At 38.2% G+C, this 12,089-nt stretch overlaps 1 protein-coding gene across 2 annotated transcripts in view; it reads left to right on the plus strand.

Moving 5' to 3' along the window:
• The first annotated feature begins 1,209 nt into the window (after positions 1 to 1,209).
• SCIN (scinderin) overlaps positions 1,210 to 12,089 on the plus strand; it is a 55,995-nt gene continuing 45,115 nt past the window's right edge. For both annotated transcript variants that reach the window (XM_070424357.1, XM_070424358.1), the window contains exons 1-2: positions 1,210 to 1,495; positions 8,311 to 8,465. In XM_070424357.1, coding sequence (XP_070280458.1) covers positions 1,297 to 1,495; positions 8,311 to 8,465 — 354 coding nt within the window. In that variant the 5' untranslated portion in view covers positions 1,210 to 1,296. The remainder of the gene's footprint in view (positions 1,496 to 8,310; positions 8,466 to 12,089) is intronic.

The following is a 12,089-nucleotide window of genomic DNA, read 5'->3' on the forward strand; positions in this document are numbered from 1 at the left end:
TTGAATTCCTTTTTGTCCAGCACCAGCCGAGTGACCTCTGACACATTCCAAAGCCTCAGTTTCCTCATCTGTAAAAGGAGCCAGACACACCTGCCCTTCATTGTCTGGATGAGGAGGGAAAAAGAGAATGTAGCTAGTGATATTTATCAACCGGGATCGCAACCTATAACAGATAACACACACAAAACAGGAAAATTCCAGATTTTTTTAAAAGTGGCAGGTGAAATAGAGATAAACTGGCAGGTGAAATAGAGATAAACATTGTACATCTTGTACTTTTGATTTTTTTTTTTTACTGTGGTCACATAATATCTATTAAACTACTAAGGAAATAAGTGAATCATACATTGTTAGTGACTTTCAGAGACCTGCAATTTGGGAAATAACAACAGGAAATGTACATGCATAAAAATCATCTTTCTTACTCTTTACATGGTGAGCGATTTGCTTTTGAAATAACAGTAAACTTCTTTGTCATTTCAGCTTCAGTTAAATGATTGCAAAATACATAGTAAACTTCCATCTATATTTTACAGTGCTTCGCCTGTGCTGGAGACGCAAAAACTGTAGGGGGAAAAGGAGAGCATTTTTGAAGCCAGATAACAGGTAACTGGCAAGTCAGGCCCAGCACAATGTCACAGCCACACACAGGTCGCTTGAGAGCACCCCAAGAGCACGATACCTCTTATTTTCAGCAACTGTCTTGACCCAAGGTGGCCGAGAGCTTAACCGCAGCTCTTGAACCCCCGGGGATTACAGAGATCTGTCCCTGGGTAAGACCCCAGCCTTCCAGGTTTTTATCCTTCTCAAACCTGGGGTGCTGGTTTTCAAGGCATATTCGAACTGGACAGGTCAAGACAGAGAGCAACTTCAGTCATCAAATATGGAGCGAATGACCAAGGAAATGAGGGCGTCGGTTATTAAGATGATTGTTACCTGGACAGCCAATTTTTTCAAAACGATGCGCCATCTAGTTAATCTCCTGCATCTGTTGCCTGGCTTGGAGGAGGCGTTTCTATAACCTGCCTCTGGATTTCATCCCATTTCCCTCCTCCCCCGGGAAAGGCTTTGGAGTTGTGGAGAAGGCACTGCGCTCCTTCTGGGAAGAGATCCTCTCCTTTGGAGCAACTGCCGCCTGGACACTTAGCCCCTCCCATTTGGGGCCCCGCCTCCCGCAGGGCGAACCCTATAAAATCCTGGAGAACTGGGTCCCTCCAGCCGCTCTCGGTTCAGTCCAACTTCAAGGTCAACAGGTCCTGCTCCAGGGGGGCCTCTCCGGAGAGTAGCTCGCCAGTCATGACCCAGGAGCTGTACCACCCGGAGTTCTCCCGGGCGGGCAAGAAGGCGGGGCTGCAGGTCTGGAGGATCGAGAAGCTGGAGCTGGTGCCGGTGCCCCGGAGCGCTTACGGCGACTTCTACGTTGGGGATGCGTACCTGGTGCTGCACACGAGCAAGGCGTGCCGCGGCTTCACCTACCGCCTGCACTTCTGGCTGGGTAAGGGTCGCGGGCGCCCGACCTGGACGCCCCAGGTTCGGGAGGGGCGAGACCGTGGGGAGCTGAGACTCCCCTGCTGCGAGGAAGGAGGGTGCAAACGGGCGCGACCTGGGGACCTGGCTTCAGTTGCGCCCCCGCGGGGCCGCGCCTTTGGGGCTGGCCACCTTCTCCCAGCTGCAAACCCTGGGCTCAGCCAAGTCGGGAGCACTCTTATCCCACTGACTTTGACCTTTGCCGGGTCCATCTCCCGGGTTTGAGGCTGGTTCCGCCCTCTTTCACCTTCCAGCTCCAAACCCCACTGCCTGGCAGAGCCGCTGCTGGGCACACCCACCTGGGCGCTAGCCAAGTCGCGCTCACCTGCGGACAAGTTCAGTCCTGGTTTCCCTCTCGGGGAGGAGATGAAGTCAAACAACTCTGTGGCATCCCCCGCAGCTGGCGAGAGGTTTTATTTTGTTTGTTAATTAATTCCCCCCCCCCCCCCCCCCCCGCGTATTTCTCTACTAATTGCGGTGATTCCTGTTTGGCTGCTTTAAGTCAGGATCCTCACCTCCACCACGCGGCTGGCAAGTGTGGCTAACATTCCTGTTTATGATGCTGGCCAAGTTGGATAGAAGCAGGAAACAAATAATGAAACAAGTAATGCAGATATTGTCCTATAAATAAATAGCGTCATATGGCCTATTTATATATTTACAGGGGCTTCTTTATTATAATTATTTTAAAATTTATTATTTATCTACTTGAACAAGGACACTCTGGAACAAATCGGCTCCTTCAGCGGTAATTATTTTGGGCTGCACTCACGCCAGACTCTCAGGACACTGGGCCTTGTGTGTTCTACTTTCTCCACCTTCTACTTTTACTCGTAAACATCCTGAATGTCCTGCCTCTCCCCGTGAGCTCCTGTGCCAGTGGGCACACCCCATCTACTAGTAACAACGTGCCGATTATCTGAGCCTCACTGACTCCTTTTAAAACTAGCTTGCCTCCCGGGGACTTGTGTTTCTTATTTTTAGTTTTATTCCTGAGCTTATGGGAAAACCACACACACATACACGTTCTGAAACTCTGGAAGCCATTATTTTTACTTCTAACATTTGAAAATTTTAAGAAAGAAAATGGTTTAAAACATTGAGAAGTGATGTTCTCAATGTTAGTCAACACGTGGAGCGGATACACAAATGTCTATGGGAGAAAGCACTGTTTTCATTATAGCATTTGATATTAAAATGCGGTGCTGGCTTGAGGATGCTGAAGCTGAGTCCCAAACGCATTTTGATTTCCCATTGTAATGTTACTATTCCTCATAGACAGTGGTCTATTCTATGTTTTGTACAAAAACAAAAACAAAACACTGAAACCCTAACATATAACCATGTTCATGAGTGAATAATGCCAAAAGAATTAATAATGTCCTCACCTTGGTCTTTCTATCCAGAACTTGTATTTGAAATGAATAAAAGTGTCTGAAATGCTACATTTGCCACATTGGTGAATTGAAATGTGAAAGAACTTCATTTCTTGCTATAAATAACAGTTAACTTTGTTAGAGGGTTGCAAGAGTTCTTTGAATACAGTTTTTTTTTTTAATTCTATAGGTTCCTTCTTACCCATATAAGATCTTCAAGTACTATATCTTCTAAGGTTTACACAGAATCACTATTAATTATTAACTCTTAATTATTCACTTAGTGCTCACCAAGTTTAAAAAATTTAATAGAAAATGCTTTGGGCAGAAACATTTTATGATCTTAAAGATCTGCTGAAACTGAAGTTAATAATGTGTTAATTAATAAGTTAATTTCTTCAGTAATTATTTGTGCCCAGCATTACATAATACATTTTTGCATATTAATTATTTTTGAAACTTCCCTGAAAATTTATAATCTCAGAGGTGCAATAAAACAAAACATGATATAGGACAGTAACGTGTGATAAGCACTGTGAAAGGACACTCAGTGTCTGTGGTGAGGGGGAAGCAGAAAAGCCTTTGCAGAAAAAAGGAAAATGAGGGTAACTGGGAGGGATCTTGTATCCAGAGAAGATCATGGGGAACATGGAAAAGTTTAGAGTAAAAGAGCCGACAGGCCTTTAGATAGGATTGTTCATCAGCTCTTCCTACTTCTGTTCTCTAAAGCAAGTTGGATTTCATCTGGTAATATTTCCCTCTAAGACCTAAATTTGGATGAATTCATGCGGATTAATAAAACAGATTGAGAGTAAATTCTGAAAGGAAGAGCTGAAAGTTCAAGGAAAAAGAAAGTTTGACCAAAGGAAATCAGTTGGAAGGAAGGTGAAAGAGAGTGAGGTTAAAATCACACTGGGGTGGGAAAAGGTGCACAGGGTAGAAATGAAGAAGCAGGTCAAGTAAGAGGGAAAAAAGGAGGAAAGGGAGCAGTGGGACATCAAATAGGAGAATGGAGTCATCTTGCCTGGTCTCAACCTCAGTGTCTTTCTATAACACCCTTGCACGTCTCAGATTATTTCATTTTTATATGTTTGTTTACAAAGTGTAAGAATCTGTTGCGAATGACTGAAAGTGTTGCATTGGTCCTTCTTACGCATCTCAGCTTTGTACCTAGTGGTTTAAATGCACCCACCTTCTGCTTCTGGTTACTTACAGCAGCATGTCCATGAACAGGGCTACATGATAAAGCTACTGTCTGTCACATCCAGATCTATGCTACTAACACTCACCCTCACCATTTCTCCTTACCAGTTTTAAACTTCACATAAATATAGTTGGGAGCAATAAACATTTATGGTATACTTAGTCTGTGCTATGCTCTATGCAAAAGACTGGGGATCTAAAGAAGTGGATTACAATATACAACTACAATACAAGTAACTTACTGATACAAGAGCCAGCAAGGATGTGAGAAACTGGGTTTTTCTCTATTGCTTGGGGGAGATGTTAAATGAGGGATATGATCATGGAAAGTAGTTTTGCAGTTTCTTACAAAACTAAACATGCAACTACCATATGACTCAGCAATTGCATTCATGGACATTTATTCCAGAGAAATTAAATTTATATTCATGTAGAAACCTATACATGAATGTCCATAGCAGCTTCATTTAAATAGACAAAAAACTTGAATCAGCTCCAATATACTTCAGCAGGTGCCTGGTTAAAAAAAAAATTGTGGCACATCAGTAATAAGAAACACTCCTCAGCAATAAAAAGGAACAAACTTTTGATACACACAGCAACTCCGATAAAGCTCAGGCAATTATGCTGAGTAAGAGAAATAAAGCCAAAATGTTACATACTGTATAATTTTATTTATATACCATTTTTGAAATGAAAAAATTTTGAATTTGTTGTTACAAGAGGTTAGGGTTGGGGTGAGGTCAGGGTGATGCAGGAGGGAGGTGGGTGTAGTTATAAAAAGACAACATAAGAGATTTTTTAATGATGTAATTATTCGATACTTTGACTATGATGGTGGATATATATATCTGATAAACTTTTATAGAATTAAAGGTACAAACACAAGAGTACAAGTAAAATTGGGAAGATATGAAAAAAGGTAAATGCCTTGTATCACTGTCAAATCCTGGTTGTGGTATTCTGTGCTGCACTATACTTATATACTTATACTTTAGTATATACTAAACTATAGGTTTTTTCTGTTTTGTTTTGTTTTGAAAGGTTAGCATTTTTAAAAAATATATTTTATTGATTTTTTTACAGAGAGGAAGGGAGAGGGATAGAGAGTTAGAAACATCGATGAGAGAGAAACATCGATTAGCTGCCTCCTGCACACGCCCTACTGGGGATGTGCCCGCAACCAAGGTACATGCCCTTGACCAGAATCGAACCTGGGACCCTTCGGTCCGCAGGCCGACGCTCTATCCACTGAGCCAAACTGGTTATGGCTATACTATAGTTTTACAAAATGTTAGCATTGGGGGAAATGTGGCCTGCTGATCTGTATGTCTGTTTTTCCACCAATATCACACTGTCTTGATTACTGTAGCTGCATAGTGGACACTATTATCAGATAGAGTTATTTTTCCTAGCTTAGTTTTCTTTGTCAAGATTCTTTTAGCTATTCTAGGGCCTATGTCCTTTCATATAAATTTTATAATCAACTCATATAATCTATCATAAACCTTGCTGGGATTTTGCTAGGAATAGCATTAAGCCTACAGATCAATTTGGAGAAAATTGACATCTTTATTATATTGATTCTTACAATGCATGACACTATGTCTTTATGTTTATTAAGGTCTTTCATTCTTTTCATTATCATTTTGTAATTTTAGCATATAGATTATTTACCTATTTAATATACACCTTAGTTTCTTTGGATTGATCGTAAATGGCATGGTGCTTTTAATTTCAATTTTTCATGTTTGTGGTTTCTATATAAAAATGAGACTGCCTTTTGTTATCAATTAATTTTTATCTTGCTGAATGCACTTATTCTGGGAGGTTTTCTAAATTGTTTTGTAGATATCTTAAAATTTTCTGTGTAGATAATCCTCTTATTTATAAATAGAAACATTTATTTCTTCTTTTTCAGTCTGTTTGCTTTTCTCTTTCTACCTTATTGCAGTGGTTAGAACTTCTTGTATAATGTTGAGTAAGAGTAATGAAAGTAGACAACCTTGCCTTGCTCCCAATCTCACGGGAAAATATTCAGTTTTTCACCATTAAGAATTATGTTAGCTGTACACTTTTAATTGATGCTATTTATCAAATTGAGGATGTTCCCCAGTATTCCTAACTTGGCAAGAGTTTTTTTGTTACTCATGAATGGTTTTTTGATTAACCTACTTATTAAGCCTCCTTTTTAAATCTATGTTTTACATATAAAGTCACATCCCCCAAACAATTTAAAGAAGCTTACAGCACATATACAATAATGTAACATGATATAAAATAACAACACAAAACAACATAAATCAGTAAAATTAGCAAAGGGAAAATAAATGAAGTTCATAAGTTTCTGAATACTTGATAGGATTTCATCATGATACAACTGAATTTGATTTTGGTTTTCACATTCAAAGACTGCTATTGGCTTTATTAAAGATCTTCCAACCTCTGGCTCATTTATACTGCTTTTCCCTGGCCTTTCACAATACATAACATCAACAAGTGGTAGTATAATTTAATTAACTTACTTCTAGTCTATTTAATTAGTTGCATGCCTGTCCATTTACATCTACCTAAAGAGACTTGGGTTTCAACTTCTACAAGTAAGGATGTTTAAGTCAAACACATCATCTTTAATGACTTGGTATTAATCTTGATTTAAGTTTTCCTCTTACAGCATCACTGTACAAATCTATATCTATGCCTCTATTAGTATTCTCATTAATGGATGGGAAAGTGGGCTTAAGAATGACACTGCAGTCCTTTTGAACTGCAAAATTGCAGGGATGTTTTTTCATGTGTTACCTCATTTCCTTTGACCACAACACATTCACAAAATTTATATAATGTCAAATACACCTCTAGCTACTGATTTTTTACTGAGAAGATCCATACTACACAGGTCCCCTTTGAGAGTAAGAGGAATTGTAAAGAAATACAATCCAGTTTTTTCTTCAATATAGCTGATTGATTTTCTTTCTTCAACTTTGGTGAATATTCTCAACTGGGGTTTCAGGTGAACTATTGTTACAGCTTCTAAACTTTTATGTATCAATTATTCATGAAGGAAAATGATATGTCCCTATTACCATAAAATTGTACTGCTAATGAGAGTCTAAGTATTAAAAAAATCTTGTAGTGTAGTTTCTAAGAGCCTGTGCTTCAGAATCACAGAAAATGGGCTCTGGGTGCTGTTCTACCAAAGGTCAACTTTATGACCTCAGGGGAGGTGCTTGGCATTTCCAGGCCTCCCATTCCACTGTTATAACTTGGTAGGACATAGTTTCTGCTGCGTGGGGTTCTTAGAGATTAAATGAGATCATCCATGTAAAACACTCACATGGTGTCTGGCCCATAGCCAAGGTATTATAAATGTATAAAAGTTATTACTATTTCTACAATCATTTAAACTTTCACACAGCTCAGATGTAGTAAGTCTTTTAGAAAACTTGAGTTCCTGGCTCTGATTTTCATGTACATAAAAACGCTGGTTCTTAAGAATTGGTGTTTCTACCTCAATGAAGTTGCCTGGATGGGATCTGTATTACGGTTGTAAAAATTAAATGTGTTGTGCGTTAAATTCCTGTTGATAGTAATAGAGACACTGACATTCAATGAGTGTTCGCATGCTAGTGTTTACTGTCCCTTCTTCTGAGAATATTATGCCATTAAGATAGTGAAGTGGGGATAATGGGACTAAAAAATAAGGGTAAGGCCAAGCTACATTCATTTCCCTTTCTAACCACTTTCTTTTCTGATGCTGTTTAGCTCTGGCCTCTGATGTGCATATTCCTTACAAATACTAACATATTGACATGTTAGATGCCTAAAGATTGATGCTAATAAAGGCTAAAACAATTGTAAAAATATTTTCAGAGCCTGATTTTATTGATCAAATGAATCTGAATCCTAATAGAATATATGGATATGTCTTCCTGAGCATATTCAGACAGTGGTTTTTGTTTTTTAATTTTAAAAATAATTGGAAAGCAGAAACAAAACATTATTTTAGTTATTAACAACACAATATTTTTAGAAGATTGTTCTGTTGAAGATGATTTGTTTTATTGATATATAATTCAAAGAAAATTTCTGAGATTTTATATATATATATATATATATATATATATATATATATATATTCAAAATCTCTGCCATAATTCTTTCCCTTGCTTGATAAGTGAGGCACTATCATTTGCCATTTCAGGAAGGGAGTGTTCTCAGGATGAAAGCACAGCAGCTGCCATCTTTACTGTACAGATGGATGACTATTTGGGTGGCAAACCAGTGCAGAATAGAGAACTTCAAGGCTATGAATCTACTGATTTTGTTGGCTATTTCAAAGGAGGTCTGAAATATAAGGTAAGCTGCTCTCTCAAACAGTTTCTGTAATGACCTCCTTTCCCTTCCTATTCATGCACACCTCTTGTCTTCATAGAATGAAAGTACACTGAGGGCAGACATTTTTATGTTTTGTTTTTGTTTTAATCTGTTTTGTTCACTGATAGATCACCAGTACCTCCTGGACACATAGGAAGTGCCCAATAAATGTTTGTGGAATGTATAGGCCAGTATGTTAACTACTCTGATTTGATTTTATTCAATAGATTGATTTTTCATAAAGTTAAGAGCTTTCAGTTATGTTGTCACAATGAATTATTGAAATGAAAATTACTTCAATAAATAAATATTAGTAAATTGAGTACTAACAGTTTGTTTTTGATATTCTGAAAAATCTCTGAATTTGCTGCAAATAACCTATTATCTGGGAATTTCAGTTGTTCTAGAATATCTTAATATAGTATAACAATTGTAACTTTACTTAATACAAAAAAGTATACACACATTTCCTACATAGTGTGGTGACCTTGGAAATGAAATCATTGAGTTGAACATGTGTGGTTCCAGTCCACAAATTCAAATGCATACACTGACACATACACACGTGTACACACAGTTTATGTGTGTTGGCCTGAAAATCATCAGATGGTTTTATTTTTTAAAATGAACAAACCATAAAACCTGTTAAGTATGTCTGTCTCTATAAGGCCATTTGCAGTAAAAGATGGCTTTTGGGGGGAATCTCCCAGTGACCTTTCTTTGCAGGCTGGCCATCCTTCACCATCCCCCCCCAGGCCTAGGAGTGTTCAGACAAAGTGTGAGGTATACCCTCCCTAGACAAACATTTTAGAAACAGTCCTTTTCAAAATCAAACATGCTCCAATAGGTGTTCTGCAGACCCCTCAACTCCTCTCAAGCATATTAGCCTCGTGAAGACCTCAGACCTCAGAGATAAACTAGAATCCCGAATATATACTAAATTTGCCTACTATGATGCCAGGGTTTCTTTTTGCTCTTACCTGATCAGAGACTTAGTTGAATATTTTGTGATGTCATTTAGATCAGGACAAAACACAAGTTTCTATATCTCTCTTGAAATCATTTTTCCACTCTAGGATGTCAGCCACTCTAAATATAGAACTTATTACCTCTCATTTTATTTAATTCACATGAATTCCTAGCTTATGTCAAATGATCCCAAAAACCTTTCCTTATGTGAGTGAACCCAACATTTTGAAAAAGCTGTTTCTTATAGTTACTAAAAGCATGCTGTGCCATTAAACTGGTCATGAATGCATTTCTGCCACATAGTACTGGTTTGCCTCAGGGCAAGTATGTAAGCTTTCTGGGCTCAGTTTTCTCAAATGTGCAATGGGTATAACAACAGCTTTCACTATAAGTGTTGTGAGGATTAAGGATTTAATTCATAATACAATACCTATAGGACATACACAATCAGTAGGAACTTACCTTATTCATAATTTTTCTGGCTATTTGCAGGACTTCTGAAATCAACCTTCTGGATACATATATTTAAAAGTGGACATGATAGAAGTAACAGTTATTGGATAATTATATTCTAATTGTCAGCATTAAAACCACTACGAATCAGCATTTTCTTAGAAAGAGGGTATTTGCAAATGGAGGTCAAATTTATCAGCAAAAAGAAAAAAAAATTAGTTCACTGTCTTATCAGTAGTGACATTGAGCAGATGATGTGTTGCTGTTGCAACAATACTTGATAGGAAATGTAGAAGCAGAGATAATTTACTACCCAGAATAGCAAAGATTATTATGCTATACTTAATTTTCATGAATATTATCTCATTTAATTCAAATAACAGCCCTGTGGTGCAGTTCTATCATTATCACACTATTACGATAAGTAAATGGAAGTTTAGAGAGACCGTGTAACTTGCCAAGGCCTAATAGCTAGTATGTGAGTGGGTGACCATTTGACTCCAGTGCCCAAGCTGGTAATCATACTGGGATACTCTCAACATTCAGCTAGAAAATATGAAGACCATCTTCTCATGTCATTTCATTGACTTGAGGTTTTTCCTCTGTGAGGCGTTTTATGGGGTTGGAAGGGGTTATAGAAGACAATTACCACCACTCCCTCATATTAAATCTTCTGTTAATCACGCCTTTCCCAAGAAGACCCAGCCCTTAGCCATAATTGTGATTAGCAACCATCTAACATCTGTCAGCCAGAAAAAGTGTATCTATGGCACCACAGATTTAGAGGACTTTGTTGAATGAAAACATCCACTTTGTTTACCTTCTGTGGAATAGGTAGAAAGAGGCAGGGAGTTTATAGTGTTGATTCAAACAATATTCACAGAACTATTTGCTGTCTGATATAGACATATGTAAAACTTAGTTTTTCTTTTGTGCATTTTTGACATTAAATAGTAGAGACAAAATTAGTTTTAAAATACTGTTAAATGTTCATGGACTATATATCATTCTGATGATTCATCATATGAAATTAGCCTAAATGTTGTATATGTATCCTAGGTCTAGTCTATATATTTTTTAAGTTTATCTTTATTGTTGAAAGTATTATAGATGTCTCCCCCCCCCCCCCCCCAGTGACTCCTCCCCCGCCCCCAGGCCTTTATCACGCTATTGTCTGTGTCCATGGGTTATGCATATAAGTTCTTTGGTTAATTTCTCCCCCCAGACTGAGATCCATCAGTCTGTTCCATGCTTCTATGTCTCTGGACCTATTTTGTTCATCAGTTTATTTTGTTCATTCGATTCCACATATAAGTGAGATCATGTGATACTTGTCTTTCGCCGACTAGCTTATTTTGCTTAGCATAATACTCTCCAGGTCCCTCCATGCTATCTCAAAGGACAAGAGATTCTTCTTTATAGCTGCATGGTATTCCATTGTGTAAATGTACCACAGCTTTTTTATCCACTCATCTACTAAAGGACACTTGGGCTGTTTCCAGATCTTAGCTATTATAAATTGTGCTGCTATGAACATCAGGGTGCATATATCCTTTCTGATTGGTGTTACTGGCTTCTTAGGATACATTCCTAGAAATGGGATCACTGGGTCAAATGGCAGTTTCATTTTTAATTTTTTGAGAAAACTCCATACTGTTTTCCATTTTATAACTTTTCTTCAGATCACTGTGTTTTTATACTATTTTTTATTGGATTATAATGTACTTATTGAAAAAAATAGGAGCAGCCCATACCTGGCCAGCACTTAACTCCCCTTCTCTCTCCTCACGCTGTGACAGTCGGCACTTTGGGGGTGCCACATTCTCTGGGTGCTCTTCATCTGTACTTGTGACCTCTGACTCTCCTCCAACCTCCTGTTGCTTTTTTCCTTGAAATCCTTGTCTACCTTCTCACTCCATGACTCGGGAATAATTAGTTTCCAAAGGACAACAGTTACAGCTTCTTCTTCTTTTTTTTCTATAGCAGGTTTAAACTCTGAAGTTTCTCAGAAAATATTTGCAATGTTGATATAGGAAGAACAGAGCCTAACTTAAAAAGAAATTGTTGATTTGCTAAGGAATTCTCTTCTTCTTACTTAATTTTTCACATGCTCCGAGGTGGCTATTTTCTCTTGACATGGTAGGCTGTTTTGGCACAAGCACCTGTGGTTCCATACGTGACTGT

Source organism: Myotis yumanensis, unplaced genomic scaffold (assembly GCF_028538775.1).
Source record: "Myotis yumanensis isolate MYYU_CA2020_CCGP unplaced genomic scaffold, mMyoYum1.0.hap1 SCAF_9, whole genome shotgun sequence".
Classification (NCBI taxonomy): Eukaryota; Metazoa; Chordata; class Mammalia; order Chiroptera; family Vespertilionidae; genus Myotis; species Myotis yumanensis.